The sequence below is a fragment of the Oryctolagus cuniculus genome, chromosome 7, assembly GCF_964237555.1.
Source record: "Oryctolagus cuniculus chromosome 7, mOryCun1.1, whole genome shotgun sequence".
NCBI lineage: Eukaryota > Metazoa > Chordata > Mammalia > Lagomorpha > Leporidae > Oryctolagus > Oryctolagus cuniculus.
Window position 1 is genome coordinate 128,440,818 of NC_091438.1, and position 26,315 is coordinate 128,467,132.

At 53.9% G+C, this 26,315-nt stretch overlaps 1 protein-coding gene across 5 annotated transcripts in view; it reads right to left on the minus strand.

Moving 5' to 3' along the window:
* Positions 1-25,965, minus strand: part of RNF220 (ring finger protein 220) — a 248,939-nt gene extending 222,974 nt beyond the window's left edge. For all 5 annotated transcript variants that reach the window (XR_011390739.1, XM_051857864.2, XM_017346360.3 and 2 more), the window contains exons 1-2: positions 25,826-25,965; positions 18,755-19,497 (exon numbers count right to left, since the gene is read on the minus strand). Coding sequence is in view for 4 of the 5 variants with exons in the window: in XM_051857864.2 (XP_051713824.1) it covers positions 18,755-19,379 (625 nt within the window). In the remaining variant the exon portion in view is untranslated. The remainder of the gene's footprint in view (positions 1-18,754; positions 19,498-25,825) is intronic.
* Between the last annotated feature and the right edge of the window lie 350 nt (positions 25,966-26,315).

The window sequence follows — 26,315 nt, forward strand, 5'->3', positions numbered from 1 at the left end:
GAGGACATTTGCATTTAAATTTTCTGCGGACAGACACTGCCAAACTGTCCTTTGAACAGACTCTACCGCACTGTACTCCCACCAGCTACGTGTCCAGGGCCCTGCTTCCCTGGGCCTTCATCCACAAGGACAGGGCATCACACTAAGTATTCATAGTCCTTTGAGGTGCTTCAGATCTTCATCTTCTTCCCACCTCCGCCTTGAGTTCTCCTGCCTTCTTTTTCGTCCTCCGATCACAGTTTGTCTTCTCATCAGGCTCCCTGTGCTTTTTGTCCCCCTCCACCTACGCCTACGCTCTTGATCCTCACGTCAGCACCAGCCTCGTGTTCCCTGCTCACAAATCTCCCCTACAGTTTACTATGGCTCAGCACAACTCAGTAAAAACAGATGCTCTTCCCCTGTTCTCCCACCTGCCAGCCTCTTGAACCAACAGAGAATGAGAATAAGGAAACCGAAAAATCCTTAATCTGGGTCAGTGTTCAGAAAGAATAAACGTCTACTGGTGTAGCTCCAAGGAAAAGTTATCCAGAAGAATTCTGCATTGTGTCCTTTGTTAAAGATGGAATTATTTTTTGCATATTCCACATTGGAAAAAAGATTCCTCCCTTTGAATCAGTAGTTCACAATTTTTATTCATTACTCCTTTTTTTTTTTTTTTGAGTTAAAGTAGGAGTAGAGCAAAAGTAGGATTGAGAGAAAAGAAAGGAAAAACCCCAGAGCAGTGGATTAGAGTAGGAACAAATGGCAGGAAGGGTACAGGTGAGGGGGCAAAGAACAGCTTAGGGGAAAAAAACAACTTCTAAAGTCCTCTAAGAAAAGTTCTTCACTTTGCTCCAGTACTGCTGCCTGTAATCCGAGGCTCTACAGACAGAATCGAGGGCAGGCACCGGTTGCAGGGCGGGGCACAGTGGAAGGGGCAGGGAAAGCGCTACTTCTCTGACAGCAACCTCCCCCACCCCAACTTATCCAGCAAAGCTCTATCCACCACCAAGAATCAGCTTAATAGAATAAACCACTTAGGGCTGAGGCTCAGAGAAAGTCAAAGACCCCGCAATCTCCTTGCCTATTAAGCCTCTTAGAAGTTAGAATGCTGCTAAAGAAAGTGATATTATGGCCAAGCTACTTGGAAAGGACACAAGGGCCAGAGTCGGAGGCTGTTTGAGGGGTTAATGAGCATCTACCTGGAACTGAAAAGGGGAGGGGAGGGGTCCCGGAGTGCGAGCAAAAGCAGGCAGCCCAGATGTTCAGCAAGGCTTCAAGCCGAGAGTTAGAAGAGTATTTGTAAAATGTTCAAATGAGATCTATGTAGAGCAGAAGCAATTTTTTTTCTTAGGCTATGGGGAAAAACATATTCCTTGGGTTTGGGTGGTTTTTGTTTTGTTTTTTAGATTTTTGTTTATTTTTTATTTTATTTGAAAGGCAGAGAGACAGAGTTTCCGTCTGCTGGTTCACTCCTGAAATGCTCCTAACAGCCTGGGTTGGGCCAGGCCGCGGCCAGGAGCCTGGAACTCCTTTCAGGTCTCCCACGTGGGTGGCAGGGACTCAAGTACTTGAGCCATCACCCACTGCCCCCCAGAGTGCACAGTAGCAGGAGGCTGGATGGAAAGCAGAGGACCTGGGACTTTCGCCTGGCACTCCAATATGGCATGTGGGCATCCCAAGCAGCATCGTTATTTTTTTTTAAAGATTTACTTATTTATTTGAAAGTCAGAGTTACGGGATGGGGGGGTCTTCCATCTGCTGATTCACTCCCCAGTTGTCTGCAACAGCTGGAGCTGCACTGATCTGAAGCTGGGAGAGCCAGGAGCCTCTTCTGGGTCTCCCACGTGGGTGCAGGGGCCCAAAGACTTGGGCCATCTTCTACTGCTTTCCCAGGCTACAGCAGAGAGCTGGATTGGATGAGGAGCAGCCAGGACTCGAACCGGTGCCCATATGGGATGCCAGCACTGCAGGCAGTGGCCTTACCCGCTACGCCAGCCCCTCTTTCTTTTAAGATTTATTTATTTATCTGAAAGACAGAATGACAGAGAGAAAGGGGGGGGGGAGAAAAAGAGAAGGAGAGGGGGAGAGGGGGAGAAGGGAGGGGGAGGGGAGAGGTGGAGAGGGGAGAGGGGGAGAGGGGAGAGGGGGAGAGGGGAGAGGAGGAGAGGAGGAGAGGGGGAAGGGGGAGGGGGGAAGGGGGAGAGAAGGGGGGAGAGGGGAGAGGGGGAAGGGGGAGAGGGGAGGAGAGAAGGGGGGAGAGGGGAGAGGGGGAAGGGGGAGAGGGGAGGAGAGAAGGGGGAGGGGGGAGAGGGGAGAGGGGGAGAGGGGAGGAGAGGAGAGGAGAGGAGAGAAGAGGAGAGGAGAGGGGAGGGGAGGGGAGGGGAGGGGAGGGCAGGGCAGGGCAGGGCAGGGCAGGGAAAGGAAAGGCAGGGAAGGAAAGGGAAGAATCTTCTAGCCATTGGTTCACTCCTCAAATGGCTGCAAGGGCCAAGGCTAGGCCAGGCCAAAGCCAGGAGCCTGGAATTCCATCCAGGTCTCTCTTGTGGGTGGCAGGGTCTCAAGCACTTGGGCCATCTTCTGCTGCTTTTCCATGTGCATTAGCAGGGAGCTGGATAGGAAGTGGAGCAGCCAGGACTTGAACCAGCACTCATATGGGATGCCAGTGTTGCAGTTGGCAGCTTAATGCGCTGCACCAAAACACCAGCTTCCCCAAGCAACATCTTAATCATTATGCCAAACACCTGCCCTGGAAAACATATTTTTAAGCTTTATTTAAGTACAACAAATAGAAAATGAGAAAAACAAAACAGGCTGAAAACTGTTCCTAGTTCAAAATTCCTAATGGTTGTAGGCATTCCATCACTCCTTCATCTCCCCAAAGTAAATGGTCCCTCAGGTTGCTATCTATTGAATGGCTGGCAAGACAGATGCAAAGAACGAGACTAATCAAGCTCTTTACCCCAGAAAAAGCCCCTAAGGCTCACTGACCATCCTTCCTGGTAGGAGTGCTGTGTTAAATTCTAGTTATTTCCATTCTATGCCTTTTAGGTTTGTGAAAAAAGGTGGTCATGGGGGAGCTCTGAAGTCAGCCTTGTTCTTGTTCACGCCTCCATACAACTGGAGCCCAGGAGGGCAGGCAACATGTTAGGCACCAAGTCCTTAATTTATTTTTTATTTTTTTATTTTTTTTTGCTAAAGAAAACCCTGTCAGGGCTGGCACTATGGGATAGTAGGTTAAGCCTCCACCTGTGACCCCGGCATCCCATACGGGCACTGGTTCGAGTCCCAGCTGCTCCTCTTCTCTCCAGCTCCCTGCTAATGGACTGGGAAAGCAGCGGAAGATGGCCTGAGTCCTTGGGCCCTTGCACCCATGTGAGAGACCCAGAAGAAGCTCCTGGCTCCTGGCTTCAGATTAGCTTAGCTCCAGCTGTTGCAGCCATTTGGGGAGTGAACCAGTGGATGGAAGACCTCTCTCTCTGTCTTTCCATCTTTCTCTGTAACTCTCTCTCTCTCAAATAAATAAACAAAATGTAAAGAAGAAAGAAAGAGAGAAAACCCTGTCACAAACCACACAGACCCCTAACATATCAGGGCTTATGAGACTGTCCTGTGATGTAATCAAGAACAAAGGTGGGGCCGGCGCCGCGGCTCACTAGGCTAATCCTCCGCCTAGCGGCGCCGGCACACCGGGTTCTAGTCCCGGTTGGGGCACCGGATTCTGTCCCGGTTGCCCCTCTTCCAGGCCAGCCCTCTGCTGTGGCCCGGGAGTGCAGTGGAGGATGGCCCAGGTGCTTGGGCCCTGCACCCCATGGGAGACCAGGAAAAGCACCTGGCTCCTGGCTCCTGCCATCGGATCAGCTTGGTGCGCCGGCCGCAGCGCGCCAGCCGCGGCGGCCATTGGAGGGTGAACCAACGGCAAAGGAAGACCTTTCTCTCTGTCTCTCTCTCTCACTGTCCACTCTGCCTGTCAAAAAATAAAAAAATAAAAAAAAAAAAAAAAAGAACAAAGGTGGGCCGGTGCCTGGGCTCACTAGGCTAATCCTCCGCCTATGGTGCCGGCACCCTGGGGTTCTAGGCCCGGTTGGGGTGCCAGATTCTGTCCCGGTTGCTCCTCTTCCAGTCCAGCTCCCTGCTGTGGCCTGAGAGTGCAGTGGAAGATGGCCCAGGTGCCTGGGTCCCAGCACCCGCATGGGAGACCAGGAGGAGGCACCTGGCTCCTGGCTTCGGATCAGCGCAAAGCGCCAGCCGCAACGCACCAGCTATAGCGGCCACTTTGGGGGGGTGAACCAACGGAAAAAGGAAGACCTTTCTGTCTCTCACTGTCTAACTCTGCCTGTCAAAAAAAAAAAAAGAAGAAGAAGAAGAAGAAGAAGAAGAAAAGTGAAGGTTGGTGGGAGCCTGGTTCAGAAGACTTCAACTCTGGGCCCAAGCCCTTGTGATGTTAACATTTACTGGAGGCTTGTTTTGCGCCAAGCACCGTTCCTCAGGCCTTATTTGTATTTTATATCAACTCACTCAATCCTCACAACCCTTTAAGAGGCTGGTACCCGAGTTTAGCTCCCTTTACCCTGAGGAGACAGGAAGAGCAGGTGCGTCTGTCCCGTGTCACAGAGTCCGCACTTCTTAAACCACGAGGTCCTCATAGCGCTTTGCAGGTCCCAGAGGCAGGCACTGCGGCACGCGGAGCATCAGGAGTTGGCAGACACTAAACCATCCTACCCTGTTCCCACCAAGGGATACGCTGGACAAACTTCTTCTCTTTTAAGATCATAACTAGTACGTTCCAGACAATGCATCAGGTCCTGGGAACAGAGACGCAGTCCCTACCCCCAGGAACTCACAGTGCCTCGAAGCAGACGAAGACTTGGAGGTGTGGCCAAAGAGACTGTGCCTAAGGGCAGTGAAAGACTCCTCCAATTTCTTCCAGCACTGACAGAACCTGACACAGACCTGCACCCGAGAAGTATCTGGCGCACAGCGGACAGATCTAAGTATCACTCTTCCCCTGAGTATCTCAGGAAGCTGACCCGGAGGCCTCCCCTTCTCTCTGAGCCTGGAGCCAGACTGCCTGGGTTGGAATCTCATCTCTGCTGCTTCTTGCTTGTGTGATAAGCGGCACTCAGCTCAAGCGCCTTGTGCCGCAGCTTCCTCACTTGCAAATGGAGATGAATGACGCCCAGCTCATGAGGACTTTAGGAAGGTTAAGAAAGCACTCGGAACAGAGCTGGGCACCCGGGAAGCGCTCAGAGGCCGCCGGCTATTATTTCTGGGAGCAGGGCTGTGTTCCCGCCTCTGCCCGCAGTCAGTTCACTTGTAATAAAAAGACGGAATTTCAATGCATCTGGTATGGTTGGTTTAAGGAGGATAGGAAGTCTCTGGGACTAAATAGGAGAACAGTTCCCCTGGGAAGGAGGAGGAATAACCCTGGAACTTGTTAATTAAGATCTTGTTAATGAATCTGCTTGTTAATGGTCTATTAAATAATCACACAATGAAGTTTACCGCACAAGTAAAGCCTTTTCCAAACGCTTGCTCTCTGCAATCCTGGCCCAGCTCTGACTTCTCAAGCTCTGTTCTAAGATGAAAGCCCCTCCAATCCTTGCACTTCTGACATGGCCTCTTCATTGCACCACCGTGGCCCAGCACAGAGCACGGCTATGCTTGCAGCCTAGGAAAGCTCTCAAGGGCAGAGAGCCCGCTTCATCCTAACCCTGCCTGTCATCCCGCAGGATGGGGGGCTCGGGCCTCGGAGCCCCAGTGTTTCCCTCCACAGAACAGGAAGAGAGCCACTGGTCCTGCACAGAGAAAAATAAAGATGCTCTGATTTTTGCCGAGGGGAAAAGCAAAGGGTAACTTCTCCTCAGCGGCAATCTGGCAAGGTAAAATGTCAGCTGAGATGTCACAGATCTGTACAGAAGGTGGCCTGCGAGCGACACGCACAAAAGTCAGGGAACTTTTGTCCCAAGCCACCTAGGGAAGCAAAGCTGCAATCAGCGTCAGGGACGGACTCCGCGGGAGCCCAATTTCAAGGACGCGCACTGCACGGAAGAGGGCTCCCTCTAGGTTGCGCGCTCAGGTATTTCACAGACTGTTCTGGTCCCCTAACACCGTTTTGTTCTTCAGACAAACGTTCCTGTGTGTGTGTGTGTGTGTGTGTGTATACAGTGCATGTGTGTAGCATTCACACAGTCACCTTTGGAGTACAAAACACACCTGTGTTATCTTTTCCTCACAGGAACCCTGTAAGGTAGGGTGGGATTACTCACCACCTCCTAGTTTACGTGGAAACAGCTGGGGCTCAGGGACCCACAGTGACCTACCCAGAGTCACATGGCTACTACCTGACAAGCCCAGTTTCTGGCCCCGCCCCCGAACTGTTCCTCTCCTGCTGGGCACCACCTCCCACTTGTCAACATGCCAGGAGGTGTCCAGCCCCATGGGGGTGGGGGCAGGTGCTTCATTCCGTGGTAGAGTGGGTGGGGCCAGCTGGCAGCTCGGCACAGCTCAGCAGAGAAAACGGCCATCCACTGCTCATTCATTCTCAGAACTGCTCTCTCTCGAGCCAGGCACTACAGGAGGAGCCACACTGGACAGAGTCCCATAGGAGACAGACATGGGCCCATGGAAGAGGGACAATTTAAGCAAATAATTACAATGTAACATGATGGGTGTTTAAAAGAGGGAGCAAGACTTAGAGCGGTGGAGGGGGGAGGTAACAGCACCCCCGAGTCTAGATGCAGGTTGATGAACACGTCCCCTCGTGAGCAGGTGTCTGAAGCCATCTGCACCTCACACAGAGCCCCTTTTCGCAGCTCATTTACCCTGGCACCCACTGGCACAGCCCCCAGAGGGTGAAAGCATAATGCAGACAGCCACCGTGCTTGTGCCGGTGACCGCGGAGAGCGACTTCTAACCCTCCAACTCTCATTTCTTTACAAATGAGCATTTGAAAACTTAAGGGCCAGAGAAGAGAAAAGAGGAAGCTGGCGACAAAAGCCCCACAGCCCCTTCGGGCGGTGTAACAGCATCGAGGAGACGAGCTGGCGGGAGCCCAAGCCGCCTCGCATCTGGCTAAGCACCTCGAGCCCTGCACTGGGCCACCTCATAATCACTGTACAGCCCGGACGAGGGGAGGCCGGAGCACGCACAGTCAGCTGTTGCCACTGCGGCAGGAAAGAGAGCCCCCCACCCCCACCCGGCGAGGCAGGTGGACAGATCCTCCCCCAGGACAGGAGGCTGCAGGGGAGCAGACCCCCGCCTCCCACTCCTCAGTGGAACTGCATCCCCTTCCTCTCTGCTCTCCTAGTCCTAAACGCCCCTTCCTTCAAGGTCAAACTCCACCCAGAAACTTCCCTCTGATGCTGTCACTCTAGAACAGTGATCCACAGACCACCGGGGCCCTCGGGAGGCTGCTTGCTAAAGCCGTGGAGTCCCAGGCGGCACTCCCTGTGGTTCTGCTCAGGAGGTCTAGTGTGGGCCCTGGGAATCCGCAGTCTATAAACAACATCCTCCATGCCCCCAGCCCCCTCCCCGCACCCCACCGCACGGGACCTGAAGCTGCCAGTCCGGAGATCTCATTCTGAGGACGACTCCCACTCTTGAAATGCACAATGTCACTGTACCTCATCCTTTCTTCTTCCCATTCACATCCTAACTACTCACCTTGACCATGAGGCTCTCAAGAAGAGGAAGCGTGACCTCCTCTTTGGACTCTCCTCCCCAGCACTCTACACCCAGGAGCTCAGGAAGTGTTCGCGGATGTGGAGAGATGAGGAAGACAAGAGGCCAGGGGAGGAAACCACACTGGGGAGAGCAGAACACAGAGGCCTGGAAGGAACTGTGTTGAGTCCGCCCGCGTGTGCCAGGCTGGAACAAACCGGCTGTGCCTTCTTTTTTTTCCTCCTTCAATACTCTTGGCTCTCCATGCCTAACCTCCCTCCTGAAAGCCAAGGCTGAGTGACGCACCTCCCACAGGAAACTCTGCCAAGAAACTGTGCCAAGAATCCCGGGTGCTGTGCGGCTTCGTTTAATGGCCAAGCGAGGTCTCTCGGTCCTGAGACCTCGCATGTCTCCGTAAGGGACATGCCTCGGAGCTGAGTGTGAACCTCAGTGCAGACAAGGACCCGCAATCCACCTCAGTGAACATCAGCAGGCAATGCCCTCTTTGTTCACCAATTGCTTCCTGAGTGTCTCCCGTGTGCAGGGCTTGGTTCTGGGTGCTCATGGGTCTTGAGGTGCTTAAGAGATCCTGTTCATCAGAAAGCATTTGAGAGTGACTCATCTTTACAAGGTCTCGGAACCACATGAGCACCAGATGGATCTCAAGAGTGTCTGGCTACAACAGAGATCTGTAGACGTCTGAGGTCAGCTCCAGGCCCTGGCAGGCAGGAACTCTCACCCCGTCTAATGCTCTCTGTAGCTCTGGAGTTCCTTCTTCCACTCTTAGATGCTACACTTTGTCCAACAAAGCAAACTATCATGTGTAGCTCCCTTGAACGAATAACTCCTCAAAGGTCACTTGCTCCAGAAAGATATCCTTGACTCTTAGTCAAGACTAGATGCACGGGGGCTGGCACTGTGGCACAGTGGGCTAAACCTCCACCTGCGGTGCTGGCATCCCATATGGGCACCGGTTCTAGTCCCAGCTGCTCCACTTGCGATCCAGCTCTCTGCTATGGCCTGGGAAAGCAGCAGAGGATGGCCCAAGTGATTGGGTCCCTGCACCACAGGGGAAATTTGGAAGAAGCTCCTGGCTTGGGGCTTCAGATCAGGCAGCTCTGGATGTTACAGCCATTTGGGGAGTGAACCAGTGGATGGAAGACCTCTCTCTCTCTCTCTCCCACTCTCTGTAACTCTACCTCTTAAATAAATAAATAAATAATAATTTTTTAAAAAAGACTAGATGCTCCCATGGCATTTTCCACTTCCCCTTTTACAGCACTTTCCACAACACCCTGCAACTGCTAACTCAACTTTAAGCTCCAGAGCACCAGGAAGTATAACCCACCTTGCTCAGCATCCTATCCTCCATGTGGTGTCTGGAACAACGCAGGTACTGAGTGCTGAAATTAACCAAAGCATGTAGCACACCGCCAATCACGATGACAGCAACTGCATTGTGCCCCAGGCACTCTGCCATGGTTTCATCCACTGCCACCAATCAACACCTGGTGTGACCAGCACCTCAGAGACAGAACCAGGGCTCACAAGATCACCCCAGTACAGGCTCCAGGGGGCTCTTCCCATGATCAAAGGAAGAGGTAACATTCCCAAGTCAACACCGTGTCACCAAGAGCCTGAGATCAGCTACACTGGCCATGAGCCAGGATGCCAGTTCCGTCGCAGACTTGACAGTAAGGTATCTTACACAGCACTGATCTTCTCATAGACTTGGCTGTTACACGAAGAGGTGCAGCAGCAGGTGCTCTCTTTCCATAAAGAGAACAGACAATGAGAAGCTGCCCACATCATGCAGAACAGTCAGAAGAAGGAGGCAACATTTGCAATGAAGCAGCTCTGCTGTTAGGAAAGGGTTAAGCCCACATGTCTGGGTTCTTCTACCCGTAAATCAGCCTTGACTGCTGCTCAGTCTGAATGAAGCCCCACCAGGTTGGCCTGCCAGGAAGGAAGTCCATGCGTCCAGACTTTTGTTGTTCTAAGGTTGTTGTTTTTTTGATTTTTTTTTTTTTTTAATGTTACTGCTCAGGAAGGAAGCTGAAGCCTAGGCCCTAACTGCAGTCCTCCTGGTTCCTCCTCGGAGCCCGGGCTGCTGTCCACACTCCAGCTGCCTCCCACACTCTGTTCTGCTCTTTTCTAGAATTCCTTCTTCACGATGACTCCGGCGTTTGGGCCTAAATCCCAGGCCTCCCTCCCATCCTTACGCACCAGAAATTGCGAATGTCCAGCGTTTCCCTTCCTGCCTCCCACACACCCTTCTGCCCCCGTCTGAGAAGGACTGAGGACAGGGAGAGCAGAACTGGGCCCTCCACGACTGGCAGAGACAACAGCGAGCGCAGAGAGCACAACGCTGCCCCTAAAGGGAGCCACGCAGGAGCTGACGGGGACTGCGGTGTCAGGCATCTGACTGCCCGTGGCTGTTTCTGTCACATACACGCGTGCACACGAGACCTCTCGAATGCGAGCCGCTCTAGCTAAATAACAGGCTCAAACCCAAGGTCCACAGGCAGAGGGTCAGACTTCCCCACGTCTACCCTGCTACTCCTCACCTCTCCCACTGACATGCACAGCCCTTCTGTGGTATTCCCAAGCCCCAGGGGGCTCCCTTTCTCGGGAGAGAGAAACCCTGACTTTATTTGCGCGCTCAGGGTAATGGACAGCCCTCTTCCATGCCTAGGAGAATGCACACAGACACTCTGTGCGAGGCCTCTCCCCGCCCAAGCCCGCCCTCCCCTTCCCCTGCTAATCCCTGCCTGGCCGCTCCCCCCATCTCAGCCCTGCTGCTGTATTTCTCTCCTGACCTACAAGGCCCCGCCGAGCCCCATCCTAAGCCTCCCCCAAGCAGAGACAATCCATCATGCTGTGAGCCTGTGACACACACAGATGGGGGAAGGCTTGCAGATTTGTCTCACATAGGCAAGAGGGTAAAAGTGTCGGTATAACTTAAAATCTAAGGACACACTGTAAACTCTAGGACTTCCACTTCTAATGCTGGTCAAATACCATTACAGCAAATCTGATTATACATAGGCCCAATCTCCGTGACACGCAAATTCCAACAGCCCATTTATTTCAAACAATATCTGATAAAACACAAAATTCCAGAATAAGAAAATATCTTGAGATTGGTATTCTGTGACCACTGCCTAGCTATCGAACCCCAGTCAAGTGCCCTCCTGACTTAGAGACTCAGTTTCTCTAAGTCCAATATGACCTTGCTTCTAAATAAAATGCAGGCAGCAAGAGGTCAGAGGGACCCCAGGGCTAATCCTGGTGGCCGGCTAATAATGAAGGCAGGAGCAGCTGGGCCGGCACAGGAAGGGGCTTTGGAGCTTTCTCCCTCCCTCCCTGCCTCCCTCCCCTCACCGCCATAAGGCCTGAGTGTGCGTGACAGGAGCCTCCGCACACGCTCCCTGCTCATCACCCTGTGTTTGGCTACACCAGTGCTTCTAACTAGGAAGATTATACCGCCAGATTGTCCTTGAGGTAATAATAGACACCATGTATTGAGCACTAGTGAGGAGCTGTTTCACCCATTATCTGTGTATCGAATCTCATTCAATCCTTTACAACACGCTTTTTAGGTTGTGTAAGTCCCATTTTACAGGTGAGAACACTGAGGCCTGGAGACAGTTAATTAATTTGCCCATGACAAAGCAAGGAAGCTAAAGGGTCAGGCTTTGGCTCCAAAGGCTGGACTACTGTTATCTTGCTTCCCCCCATCTTTGAAGCACCTTCAGGTTGGAGCTCAAAGGCTCACATACAGCTTTTATGCTTCCAAAACGTATTTATTATGCCAGGCCACTCTGGTTTGGTTTAAATCAAACCCCTAAAAGCAAGGTCAAAAGAAATCAGTACAGGATTAACTGGGAATCATACACCTGAGAAGAAAGCCAAGGTCTCCCCAGGGCGGGCCCCTGCCCCTCCCTCCAGCTGTCTGCTAGGCTAAGATGGCCGCAAAGCCGGACGTCTGCTTGTGAATGAATCTCAGCTGCAAAAGACAACTCTCACCTGGTGAGTCACACGCAGGCTTGCCGCGCTTGGTTTCTCAGAGACCGACCGCGAGGCTCCTTCTTCACCTGTGTGGCTCGAGACTCGCTAACCCTCCAGTGGTTTCAACAGAACGCACTGGACGCAGCACCATGTCTCCCCAACAAGACAACTTTCACTCCCTCTGGGTCGCCTTCCATCAGCACATACTCCACAGAGAAAGCTCACAGCGGACTATCTGAATTGCCAGGGGGTCGGCGTGTCTGCAAGAGCCCCAGCACCTGGCTGTCTCCTGCTTCAACCAGGAAGTAGGGAGAACTTTCTAACATACAGGCCCAAAGCAGACCCGTACGTGGGACTCCACCACATGGGAAGGCAATGAGGTAGGGAAACCTTAGGGAAGGGGACAGACGCTGATCTCAGGTTTCTAGAGAGTTCGAAAGAAAGAAGCAAAAATTTAAATTACTTCTTATGCTATGAAAGATGTTCAGGACCCTCAAATAAGCAACAGAGTCTGCATTTGAGAAAGATGATTTCCCATCTCTTGAAAAATTCCGTCTTTGTCCTGATCAACCTTCAAGGCATAAATAAACTCATCCTTTCTCTCCTCCAACCCCTACGCCTTTGGGACAGCACAGCCTAATACACACTGTCCAGTGAAATGCGGAAGGCTGTTAAGTTGATGAAAACTTAGGAGTAAAAGCTAGATCATCATCGACCACCAACAATGTAGTCAATACTGAACCTCAGGCCCCAATGCAAAATTTTAAAAAAGATGTAAACACTAAAGGTAGAATTTGATCAAGGCAACAGGAAAGTCCAATGCACAGTGAGGCATTTCCGCTGAGTACTGTCACTCCCCAGGCTGTCACCTCTCCAGGCCTAAACCCACCATCCCCTCAGGGGTCTCTTCCTGGGAAAGGCAAAAAAAGTTCTTTTGCAGAAGTCTCCTCCTCATCCTAAAGAAAGAGAAATTTACAAATTCCAACTCTGTGACACACATTTTGGGGATAAAAACACCTTCTGTTCAACCACAAATGCCACAATGTAAATACTTTTAAAAATTTGAGATATTTTAGCTGCTATACAGCAAGAAATTATCCTTAAGTCTGTTTTTAAGATGGTGTTGGGACATGCCATTAAACTGTTGGAAGAGAACAGTCAAATCCAAAAAGTACTGTTATTTTGGTGTTAGAATCACACGATTTTACAATGAAAGGTACGATCTGATTGTCCAACGCTCAGGTACTTGTAAAGAGTATGGTCCAGCGCATGCTCTGATATTAACCAGAAGGGTGTGGCTTTGAGTCAAATATAAGAGAAGCATTATAAAAACATAGCTCCATAAAATATGCTGCTACCCCAAATCCCTAATATTTACAAATAATACATCCATGTGCGCTAATATTTGTTAGATGGCTTCAGCTAATAAGGGTTAAAAATAAGAAAAAGCAACATAAAAATATAATTCTATTTTTCAGTTTCCTCTTCCCTTTCTAATGAGCAAGAGGGTGGGAAGGGAGAGCAACTTCTGTTATTTGGATACAATGCATGTGTTTTGTTGTCAAACAAAAAAGGGCCACCGAATCATCAACCTGGGGCCACCGACCGGAAGGCAGCTTCGGAAAACTTCCCGTGGGAAGCGCTCCAGAAACCGCCGAGAACGTAGCGAGCGCCGCGGTGCCCCGGCTGCGAGCCTCGCCCGGGCGCCGCCGCCGCCGCCAGCCCGCGGAGCCCGGGCTCGGACACGCGCCCCTGGAGCTTCACAGGTGGGAGGAGGAGCCGGGGAACGCTGCGGACCGAAGGGAAAGCCCAGACAGTGGCCCGGCGCCCGGGGCAAAGCCCGGTCCCGGCGCGCGTCCGCACGTTCACGCCCGGGCCGCACGCCCTGGCCCCTCCTCCGCCCTCGCACCGCTCGGCGTGGCCCCCTCCCCCTAGCCCCAGGCCTCCACGGCCGTGGGCGCTGCCCCCCACCCGGCTGTCACGCTCGCTCCTCTGCCCCTTACCCCGCCCCCAATTCTCCGTCCCAAGAGGACAGACAGGGAATCAAGCCGGGACTGGGTCCTTAGGGCGACCCGGGGGCCAGGAGACGCGGGGGTGTAGGGACGCGCGGCACTCTCCCGCGGCCCCCACGTCCCGCAGAGCGACGGCGAGGTCCCCAACATCTCTGAGAGCCCTCGCGAGCCTCCCGAGGGCGGAGGCTGGGGGGGTCCTCGCGCCTCTCGCGCCCCCGCCCCCAAACGATCAATTACCAGCCACCCTTCTGCCGGGCGCGGCGAGGGCTGGCGGGCGGCCGCGAGGAAGCGGCAGCCCGGATCACTTCTGCATGACAATTGCCGGGAGGGCGGGCGGCGTCCGCTTCTCACCATGGTGATTAGGCATTCCCGCCGCGCGCGGGCCGCCACCGCGCAGCGCAGCGCGCAGCGGCGCGGGCGCCACGGCGAGAGCGAGCCCAGCCGCCGGCGAGCGGCGCGCCGAGCCGAGCCAAGCCAGGCCAGATGGCTCTGCAGCCATCAGGGACTGCTCCCGTCCAGCCCGGCCCCACTTTAGCTGTGCAAACATTTCTTTATCCCGACAAGACAATTAAACCCAGCAGCACGAAAAGGAGTCTCCATGACTGTGTAGGGAGTGAACAACCAGAAATCACCGCACACATCACAAGAGTTCTCGCGCCCCGGGGGAGCCCGGGCGCAGCTAGGTGTGCGCAGTCAGGGCAGCGGGAACCCTCTGGTGATGTCTGACCCTTCACAGCGGTCATCTGCTCCAGCTGCAATCCAGAGGTGCCTCCATTCTCCCCAGAGGCAGTGATCCTCCTAAAAGCCCGAACTAGCGTCCCGGGCTCCCCCTTCAGGCCCAGAGCCCTTGGAATAGCATCGCCCCAACCCACCCCCAACCCACTGGCAGGCCTTCAGCCAGTCTGCTCATTCCAGGCAGCCCGGGGCCTGGGTGGGTTCCGCTCATTCTTGGAACGTACATTCTTAGAACATGCGCTCCTGGATACATGCTTTTATAAAGACACAGCTCAGAGTGCTATTTTGCACTTTGGGGCCTGAGAAGGACTTGCTACACAGATCACAGAGGAGAGCCAAGCAGAAACCCAGAGGCTGATGGGAGCCACCAAGTTTCCTGGCTGCCTGTGAATCTGCCCAGCCACAGGGCAGGGCCATGCAAAGCCTTTGAGGACCCATGCCCAGTGCCCATCCCTGGAGTGAGCCAGACGGCCCTACAGTGAGCATGCACGTGGGTCAGCCTCAATTCAGGCTGCGTGGGTAGACCAGAAGGCTGGCCAAAGACTGCCACCGGGGCAGGCATCCAGACAGAGGGCAGCCTAGAGAGAGCCATCAGGGGATGCACAGGACAGGAGCTAGAGTGCTAAGCAGGTCACAAATGCCAACGATTCTAGCCCAAGACAGCAGACAATGCCTGTCTTCCTTCTTTGTTGGAAAGTTTCCTTAACGGGGATATTTTTTTTAAAGGTCTTGGGAAATAGGTCTGTAGACACCTCATAGGTAAGACACACGTGCACAGTTTAGAACTGGCCCATAAATGTGAGCACCCTTTCCCTGCACGAGGAGCCTTGGGAACAGGCTCAGGGAGCAACAATTGAACAGGAGTTCCCTCAGCCCCCTTCCCACAGAGCGAACGCCTCCTCCAGGAACAGCTCCTCACAAAACCCTTCTCCCATTCTGCAGGGCAAATAAGTCAGTTCTGTACAGCTGCTTTTTTCCACAGAGCCCAACACCTACCTCGGGTATCCCCTGTGATGCCAGGTGGGTGGACAGGCAAGCCAACTGGAATCAAATACTAGGAAAGAGGATATTTTACCCAAATAGCTATATGTCATTCTACCAAAAAAAAAAAAAAAAAAAATCTGCAAATTTAATCACAGGAGAAACCCTGCTTCTGAGGACCCGACTTGAGCCAAGGGCGTTGTGCGCTGCAGGCCCCTTGTTGCAATGCACCCGCGTGCGGCCCTATCTGCACAGGATGCAGAGTTGCCAGCAGGAGGTGGCTGTACCAGTGAAAACTGTCAGTGTTTCCGTGATAAAACTGATTTTTCAATGACCTCAAACTCAGTCATAAAACTTCTGCTCTAAGCAAGGGACACACACACACACACACACACACACCCATACTCACCCCCTTCCCCAACTGCCAACAACACTCTAAAACTAACTGCTTATTTAGGAATTTACTGTTGCATTAGTTATTCTATGAAAAAAAAATGTATAAGAGAGAACTGGAAGATGAGTGAGCCGTATCAGAAATTAATTCTAAATTTCAAAAACTAACCCTCCCCCCCAAATATACATGGCTCATTTTGGCAAGCTGGACAAATGCCCTGCGTCCTCTTACTTCGCCCTTCTGAACACTTGCTCTCTTCTCTTCTGGCCTCCCCATCCTCCCTCGGCCCCCATCACCGCCCCTCGGCCCCCATCACCGCCCCTCGGCCCCTGTGGCTCTCTCCCCTTGGAGGCAGTCTTGCAGGCTGTCACTCGATTATCTGAGAAATATTACTTATTTCAAAACGGTTCTGTAGGGAGGGCCTGAAAGGCATCTAGTGGGAATAATCAGCCCTTCTAACGGCCCTTAAATATGTATTTACATAAAACAGACCATAAATATTCCGACACATGCCGGCGTATGACAGGAGCCAAGAAAGCTGCTGCCGACTTTGTCACAGTGCCTCCTCAATCCTTTCCCACCGAAAAACTGTTTCTCCTGCTTTCCGAACACCCCAAACCGTAAGCACCAATGCCACCCGCTACAACTCTGTGAAGACTGCTCCACCACCTAGGCAAAGGAAGGAGCAAAGAGGCGCCAACCCAGGGTGGCTGCAGGCTGACAAGGCGGGCAGTCTCTTGACTTTGCACCTTTGTTTCTGGTGAAAGACCGGTCACCAATGCAACCCAGACACCATGGTCGTACACAAACACCCTCAATCACAGACACTCCCCTAGGCCCACGGTGCGTGTTTGAGAAGAAGGAACACCCACAGCAGCCCACGAGGGAGGACTATTCTAAACAAAAGGGGGAAGGATTCCAATTTCTGTAACACTCCAATTTGAAATAAAGAAGTTTCCCCACCCTTCTGATCAGAATCTCATTAATTTCAAGGTCAGAATTCCATTTCACTTTGGGAGACAGACTCATTTAATTTTTCTCCACCCAGGCGTATTCCTGGGTGAGGGCTCCATCTCCATGGGGGATGGCACCACCACACAATGCAAACCAGGCGAACGGAAGAGTTATGGCTTTGACACTCCGAGGGGAATGGCTATCCGCATCTGTGAGTCCTGACTTGGCTAACAAGCTTCCTCCTGCTCTGGGAGTCAGAAACAGAGTTGGGATAAAAAGACAGAAAAACGGGGACAAGCTGGATCTGTTGGGTGAGAAGAAAGGAATCTTGATCTCCAGATGTTACTTGTGGCATATTAGTTTCGAGAGGATTTCATTTTCCACTTGCATTTGGAGAAATAAAAGGGCAGAAGCAGTCCCACCCTAACCCAGGGCAGTTTCAGCCAGAGGTTGGGTTACAGCTACCCTTGATCACTTACACATCACTCTACAAACGGCAGCTAAAATAAAACAGAACAGAGCAACATAATGCTATACCTGTTCAGCAGGTATCTCCAAGAAGCAGGATCAGAACACACACAAGTCAACAGAAAGGGAAAAGGTGAAAGAGAGCCACAGTGCAAGTGAGCGAGGCGCGCTCGCAGCTGTGCTGTCACAGAGCAACCTCTGCCTTCAGTGGGGAGGTCTCCGGCTCACAGACGCGGACATAAAAGACACACTCGCAACATATTTCAAAACCGGAGAGCGATGGATTTACAAGGCAGGTTGATTTTATGATGACTTTTATTGAAAAGGTACGCTGGGTTTAGGCAGATGCCTTTTAGCGCAGGAAAGTTAACACAGTGCCTAATTCAAGGAGACAGCCTGAGGAAGCAGTGCCGACAGGGGAGAGAGCGGCAATGTCTCTATTACTCTCCTCGGCATCATAAAGAGAAGAGAAAAAAAAAAAACAGCATTCGTGTTGGTGGTTATAGAGAGGACGGGAGCACAAAAAATCGAGAGGAGGGGAAAGCAAACCTCAGATGTAGTTTTCTTAAGAAAATAAAATGAAGCAAATCTTGGAACAAAAGGTTGGATGGGAAAACACCCTCAGTTCATAAATTCTCACCAGGCTTGAAGAAAACTGCTCCATCTCCCCACAGCCCGAAAGTTTCAAAACACAATTATTTTCTGATTATATCAGAGTGGGAGACTGCCGGGCTCAGCACTCCTGGCCTCCAAGTACTAAATAAAGGTGCAGTTCCCACCATGGGTGAGAGTAGCCAGGGCCCAACAAGGCACTCGGAGAACATGAGAAAAGCCGTTTCATAAGCAGAAATTAATAATAGTTGCGAACATCAAATACGGAGCAGTCACACAGGTCAACCGTGTCTAGTCCTGAGAGTGAGCCCCAGGATAAGCAGCCAGCAGACCTGTTAGGTCCCAAGAGAAGTCAGCTTTCTAGCCTTGCGGTCGCAAGGAAAACACAGCTGCTTGAAATGCTTTATGGTGATTGACGACACCTTTGTCCTTGTCTGAAAAATAGCCTGATGTGGACAAGGGCTGAGAGTTGGGAAAATAGAATCACGTGGAGTCTGCGGGATGTGGTACAATGAAAAAGCTAAAAAAATAATGCCGAGATCAGAGACAAGCAATGAGCACAGCAAGGAAGAGGAGGGGCGGGTGGGTTTCTCCAGCTCACCCCCGGAATTCCCTAGGGCCCCACCTTTGATAATGCAGTGACATTCACTCCACTGCATCTCTGCACCCCTCTTCCCTCCAGAGTCCCCAGGGAGTAAGCCAGCCATGTCCCTGAGAGAAAGACAGCATGGGGGCCAACTTGCCTTTGGCCACCTTCAGAAAAACACTTCCTGCAAAGACTACCAAGGCTCACTGATGGCAGACAAGCGCATGTCTGTGCTCCACACTAGTGAGAGGGAAGCAGTTGGCCAGGAGCACCGCGGTGCCACTGACCTGTTGAACACGGCTGCAAGGCAGAGCTCACTCGGGGTGAGGGGGAAGGGAGGGCTCGAACCAAAGTACTCACATCTGTCATTCCGGTCCTCTGGGCTAGATGAGGCTTCCCGGTCAGAAATGAGGCCAGAGACCGCAAAGATCTTCTTCCCAGTGTCGTCAACCTTAAGTGAACCGGGGGAGCTAGACGGCAGCTGTGTCCCAAAGTCATACTCCTTGCCATCTGCATCAGAGAAGCGCAAGTGGGGGGACTCTGTGTCATGGCAGTTCTTAAGTCGCTTGGCCGGCGTGAAGGCTGACTGATAGCTCTCCCGGTCCTCGCTGGAGGCAAAGGGACGGAAAGCCCCCACACCACTGTGATTCAGCATACTGATGGGGGTGCAATCTAGATTTGGGGGGGCAAACTGAGGGTGGAGGTGCAGTAAGGAAGGGGGGAAATCACGATTGGCAAAGGTGCCCGGCACCCCACCTTGCCGGTGGTACATGGAGGCAAAGGTGTAGGAGCCATTGGTGAATGGAATATGCACGTCCTTGTCTACTGAGACAGGTACACCGAACGGTCGTGGCTGCTGACAAGGGATGGAAGCATCACGGCTGGCCTCGGCTGTGGACGCCAAGACCATCAGTGCTGGGGATGCCAGGGGGTTGGGAAGGTAGGACGAGTTCTCCATCTTGAAGGCTGCCCGGTGTAAGTCCATTGGGGTCTCTTCCGAAGGCTGGCGTCACACAGGAAGCAGTCTCCCCTGGGGAGGGAGGCCAGGCGACACCTCGGATCAGGGCAGGCACGATTACTGGGGAATCATCCCCTTCCGAGACCTGCGGAAACAGCAAAGAGAAAAAAAAAAAAAAAAAAAGAGGGGGAGGAAAGTCAGGGGGAGGCAAAAAAGGGAAACCCCAAGTGACCGAAACACCATCCTTCTGGCTTACAGATGCTTGGGCGAGAGACACCACCGGCCTCGGGAGCCGGTGGGCAGCGGCAGCAGGCCATTTTCATTCCGGAAAATCAATAGACAACTTACTGTGATCTACGCGTAGCTGACTTTGGTCCCTACACGTTCCGGGTGAAATGCGCCTGAGCCCGGCAAAGAAAAAAAAATCATAAAACCTCCAAATACAACATCCCCTGAGCAGATGAGCTTTGCAAGGCCAAGTCTCCCGGCAGATGGGGGGGGGGGTGTCTATATTTGTAAAGATGCACCATTCATGGCGGGCCTGATGTTCAGAGACCAGTTTCCACCCATGCATCCTCTCTTCCTCTCCCCTAACAAGGCCCCGACACGGAAAAAGCCCCACATCACGCACATCTAGACCAGGAACATCTGTACATATTAGTTGGTACGAATTGCACACATGGATCCACCCTACGCATCGGCACATGCATAAACATGCATCTTCATGTGTCATCTCAGACTGCTTCCAGAGAGAAGAGCTATGCGAACCAACAGCAGCAACATGATTTCTGATGCACACGCCTCTCTAATCACACAGGCTTTCTATTCCTCTCTTCTGAGGAGGAACAAAGCCTTCATCAATAAAATGCCTGGCGTCTCTGACAATATTTAAAAACATAATGGGTGTCTTTGGCATATGTTCTCTAGAAGCGTCTGTCTTCCAGGGGCAGCAGAGAACGGGTCGGTAATTTTAGTTACTAATGCACTCACTCTTAAGTAGATTTGTAAACTGCCTTGGGTTTGCCATTAACATTTAGAGCAAAATGCTAACAAAATTTCTGACTTATTTTGCTCTGCTTATTGTCCCAGTCAGAGCCGATGACCAATAAAGGCCCCTGGAACCAACTGAGTTAGGAGAGACTTCTTTCAGCTTTCCTTGCAAATTTAGATTGTGCATTTTCATAGCCACTGATTCCATTTCTAAACGTATATGGAGTGAGGAATGGGAGAAAGGCTATTTATCAAAAGCCGGGAGAACATAAGACAAATCTCAGGACTCATTGGCTTCCAAAATACACACTAAATAGAAACTTAATGAAACTCAAAGTGTAACCAAAATCACCATCTGCGACAAATTACAACCTTGCATTCAGAAGTAAAATTTACTCCCTCCTCAAAAAAATCAAATTACAAAACAAAACAAAAATCCCCACCTAACACAAGCGAGTATTTTGGTTATTCTCTCAAAGAGAGAAACATCAGTTAAACTGGAGACCAGTGTTCCTGGCTTAATGCAGTGCAAAGAGAGTATTTCCTTCTCCCATCCTGTAGCAGACGCGTCAATGGCTGTTATTAATTGGGAAGATGAGTGGACACCATCCGACTGCTTCCACATTTGGCATCTTTCCGTAGAGACATCATTGCTAAATTACCAGATTATGTATCTCACATTAACGGATTTTTCTCTCTTCCAAATTTTAAATAACTTTCCTGTCAACTTATAGCAGTGCAGAGAATGATCTGCCAAGGACAGCCAGTTAGCCTGACACGTCTGGGAATCCTGTTCTTGGCTGTTTCCAAGTCAGATTAATGGTCACACAACATGGATGCCCTGACAGCGGGTGTAGGGCTGTTCCAAGGTTCTAAGCAGCTCTCCACAGCAGAACCACGCAGCTACGCATCTGTCAGCAGGCACTGTGATTGGGGGGCAGGCTGGAGAAAGGGGCAGTCACAGCACAGCCGGGAGGAGAGGGGCAGAGCTGCCCCCTCCCGACCACCCCCACGCCCAGGATTCACTTTCCATTCTTACTTCCTAGATCACCTCATTATGTTAAATGAGTTTCATAAATTAGTAATCTGGCGACAGCACCGGACACTCTAACCGAACACGGTGAATCACTCAAACCTGGTTATTCATTTGAAAACTTCATTATAGTGAAAATAAATCAGCACTATTTTTCCAGGCCCCATCTCTTTCACACCGCTGGGTGGGCGTTGGTCCGTGTGGGGGAAGGGGGCAGTTGTTTCTTTTCCCTTTTCTTCCTTGCCCCCTCCTCACATGAACAACTTGTGCAGATGAGGCTTCAGCAGGCCACAGTCATTATGAAAATCTATAGTTAATACACTCCCAATGTCAAAATGTCATGGGTTTAAACACAGAACCCAAAATAAGAAAACTAACTGACCCTCTTAATTAAAAAAATATGGATTGTAAGATAATCAGCTTGATGGAGCATTTGGGTGACTGTAAAGAACCGGCCAAGGGAAAGTAAGTAACTGTTACTTTTCTGCCTCTATGCTGATTTTTTTTAATTTAGCACTTCGTGCAAATCCAGATTAAAATAACTCCAGCTATTGATCCGAGCAGTGGAATTGACATTAATTTTAGTTCACTTCTCACTTTGCAAAGGGATCAATAGGAAGTAATAACAGCTGACATCCCCGCTGAAAGGAGGAGAAAGAAGGGCTGAAGACAGAAATCGAAAAGCAACCAAATAAATCATCAGCTACTTTTCCACGGCCTCAGACAAACTCCAAACAGATTGCAAAAAGTCTTTGTTGAATTAACTAAACAAGGAGGAGGGATCAATCCACGAAGCTAAATAAATTGTCTGGCAGGCAGTGAGGTTGGACGGAGGGGCCAACAAATATTGAAAAAAAAAAAAAAAAAAGAGTTTTTAAAATTTTCAAATCCTTGACCTGGTGGGTTTGCTTCAGTTCCGTACGTGTGGGAGTTTGTTTGTTTCTTGAATCACACCCCCGACCCTGGCTTCAAGTGATTACAAAACGCCAGCGAACTGACTAATTAGTGAGATTACTAATTGCGTGGTAAAACATGCCAGAGCCCAGACAAATGAAACGAAGGAGCCGGCGAGCGGAACGGGAAAATGTCTGAGGCTGAGTGGGTGCGCAGCGCCGCGCGCTCTCGGGCGCGAACCCGCCACGCTCGCACCGAAAAACCGAAAGACCGGGAGAAAGTCCCAGAGAGTGGGCGCCCGCGCCGCCCTGCCCCGGGGCTGGGCTTCCGGACCCGCGCCCGGGATCCGTGCAGGAGCCAGTGGCGCTGCTGCTGCCTGCGGCCGGCGGCTGCTGCGGGAGCCAAACCCGCTTGCAAATGACGGCCACAAAGAAAGCGGCGAGGGGGCTCCTTCCCGGAGCCGAGCTCAGGGCGCCCACCGCACCACGACTCTGCAGGCAATTAAAATGCACACGCAACACCCCTCTGCTGATTACAACAGGTGACGTGTTTGTGGTCTCTGCACCGTTTCCAGACCAGGGACGAAAATAACAGAACAAATGAAACGATATTTTTCCCTTTGCATAAACAAACTTTTAAAAAATTAACAGGCAACTTAAAAAAGCAAAGAACAATGGGAAACGAGGCCAGAGTAGCGGGAAGGGGGTGTGTGGGTGAAAGACGCAGCAAAGAAAAAAATCTTTTTTTCTTTTTAAGTTCACAGACTTCTCCGCTCGAGGAGCATTCCCGCACACCAAATGCCCGAGGGGGGGGTGGTACTAGGAAACGCCGTTCCGACAGACACGCACCACCGCGGGCGAGCCCTTGGGCAGCGCGGGCTGACGCGGCTCCCCGCCAGGGCCCACGTCTGCGCCCCAGGCGCGGCAGCGCGTCGGTCCCCGCTCCGGACCCCGACCCAGGCCTGCTCGGCCGACGGGCGCGGAACCCGAGAGCGCCCGGTGGTCGCAGACTGTGGGGCCGCGCGGATGCCGGCTCAGCGAACGGGTGCAGGATCCAGCCAGGAAGTCTCGACGGGGAACAACCGACTCTTTTAGGGGAAACGGGGGGAGGAAGAGGTGATGCCGAAACCGACATCAACTTGGGGCCCAGGCAAAGCCGAGCCCGCCCCTCCTCGGCCTGACCTCTCCCCTCCGGCTCCCAGTGGCCTTTGTACGAAGAACACTTCAGATCCCCACAACCTCCGCATGCAACAATCTGCTCGTAACTTTGAGGAACAAGCACCGGCCGCGTGCAAGAGGCCCGGGTCCGCGGCCGCGACGGGCCCGTGGGTGGGGGGTGCGAGCCGCCCGCCTTCCTCCAAAGTCCGAGGACCGCAAGCCCTCACACAGCCCCGCCCCGCGCGGGTCACCCGGGTCCCAGCGCCCCCGCTTCGGCGCGCAGGCACCGGGTCCTGTGGCTCCCTCTCTCCTGCAAGTGCGGGCCGGTGCGGGGCCGTCCCGGCTTCCGGGCTGCGGATGCGAGGGCTGTACCGACCCGCGCCGCGGCTAGCAGAACAGGTGTGCGTCCCCGTTCGCCGCTCGCCGCCGGGCCGGCTCTGCGGGTCACGCGCGGTGTGGCGGCGCCGCCCCGTCCCGCGGCCTTCCCCCAGCTTGGCCGGAGCGCGACGGGCGAGCTCACGCCGCTCGGGCCGGACCTCCGTGGGCTTGGAGGGATCAGGACGAAAGATGCCCACAGCTCTTTTTCCTCGACGCTCGCTCCCCGCCTCGCCCCCTCTGCTCATTTTCCCTGTCCGGGAAGAGCCCGCGAGGCGGAGAGCGGAGGAGGCTGGCGAGGCGCAGGTCCCCTGCCCGCCCTGCTCCCCCAGTTCCTCTCGCCGCTGCCTCACAACCGCTCTTTTATCCCTGTGTTTTCCCTTTCCCTCCCCATTTGCCCCTCAAGCCGAGTCCAAACGGAGGCGCCGGGCAAGCCGGGGCTGCCAGGCGTGGTGGGGCAGCGAGCGCCCGTGTTTCCTCTCTGCTGCTCCCCGGGCTGGGAAGGCGGCGCAGGCGGGAGACCCCGGACGACGCGGGCCTGCCAGGCAGGGCCGCGCCCCACACCGACGGCCCTGGCCCCATGCACCCACCGGTGCGACAAGAGCCCGGCTCGGGGCCCAGGCTCTTGTCCTCTGCTGGAGCCACGGCCAGGACCCGAGAACGCAGCGTGTCCGTAACCGGTAGCGAGAGCGCTCCCTCTGCCTCCCGGCAGCCCGCGACCCCGCTACCTCGGGGACCCCGCGCTCTCTCGCCGGCCGGGGTCCACCCAGGCCTCGAGTTCTCGCAGCGGCTCCTGGAGCAGAGGACGCGCCGTGCATCCCCTCGGATGGCCTCACCACCGTGGGCGGCCTCGCCCGGGGGGCCACACGGAAGCTCTCCGCCCAAGTTTGTTGTGCCCTGGAAGAAAAGGCTTTCTCTCTTACAAAGCACAAAGGCGAAACGCCCAGGCCGAGCCCTGAAGAGCTCCGGGTTGGGGGGCGGGGGCGGCCGGAGGCTCAGGAGCGCGGTGGTGGGGCCGGGCTCCGGGCGCAGAGGGTCGCTCGGCCCCGGCCGACGAGCGCGGCGGCGGCGGCCGCAGGACTGCAGCGCCCGGCGTGCTCGCTGAAAAGTTTTGTTCTCAAGTCGGAAGCAGCGAAATTGTTACTCAGTTTACGGCAGGTCTAAGATAAGAAAAACATAAAACCACAAGAAGAGCGACGCTCCCAAAAAATCTACACGACCGTCTTCCTGCCTCACTCTGGAGGACCCCTGGGAGAGGGGTCCCGACCCCGAGCGTCCCGGGAGACACCTCCCCTCCCCCGGGCCGGGCACTTTACCGGCGGCGTTGGGAACGGTCCGCCTCGGCGCCAGCACCTGCCTCCTTTCCGCGGCGGAGCCCCCCCCCCACCTCCCTCCCTCCACACCCGCCACGCCCGCCCCCGCTGCAAAAAGTCAGCCGAGCACCGGGGCCACCCCTCTGCCAGCTTTGGCCTTGGGTGTCCAGCCGGGTCGGCGGGGTGCGGCGAGGGGCGGCGGCGTGAGTCCTCGTCGGATCCCCCTTCCCCGCCGGCCCGCCCGCCTCCAGCTGCCCGCCTCGAGCCACCCAGCCCAGCCCCGCTGGGGTCGCCCGACCGGAGGGCGTTCTCGCGACCGACCCGGACAAAGTGGGAAGTGGGCTTATTAAACGATGGAGAAAAGGAGTCCCGCTGCCTTCGCTCGCTGTCCCTTGCCCGCCCTACTTGTCCAATTCCCGCGTCTGGTCCCTCCCCCTTGCACCCCCCAAATAAAACGCATTAAGGAAAACTCGAGACGGAAAGTTTGAGCGAGGCAGCGCACGGGGCGCGCAGGGCGCGGGCGCCGGGCGGCGGCGGTCGGAGGCGCGCCAGGCCGGGTCCCGGCCCCTGCCCCAGCCGCGGGGAGCCGCCCGGGTGGCTCGGAAGCGCACCCGGAAAGTTCGCCGGGTCCCCGAGCCGCCTGCCGGCCTCGCACCCACCCCTCCGGCGCACGCACACGCACCCACACCCCGGCCGGGTCTCCGTACTTGCCGTGGAAATTGCCGGGGAGCACGGCCGCACTTTTCAGGACACGCAGGGAGCAAGGCGGAGAGTGTGGGGCATGAAAAGTCCCGGGCGCGCGGGGCCGGCGGAGGCAGCGGCGGCGGCGGCGGCGGCAGCGGCAGCAGCAGCAGCGGGCGGCTGGCCCCGGGTGTGTGCTCGCGAGCTGCCTGGGATTGCATGTACAGATCAAGAGACTCGGTGGGTGCGAGAGAAGGAGCAGTGCTGCCTCTCAGCGCTGGCTCTAATCAGTGAATGAGCCTCCACTCTCCCGGGGACTCGGAGACACACACACACGCGCGCGCACACACGCACGCACACATTCTCACACTCACACACATACAGGCACTCGGAGCACGGAATACATTAGGGCACTAAGGGACTCTGGGAAATGGAGTCCAGGCCCCGGGCACTCCTGGAGAACAGACCTGCTGGCCCTCACCGAAAGGCTTGGGAGTCTTGGGTGGAGACCGAGTGCAAA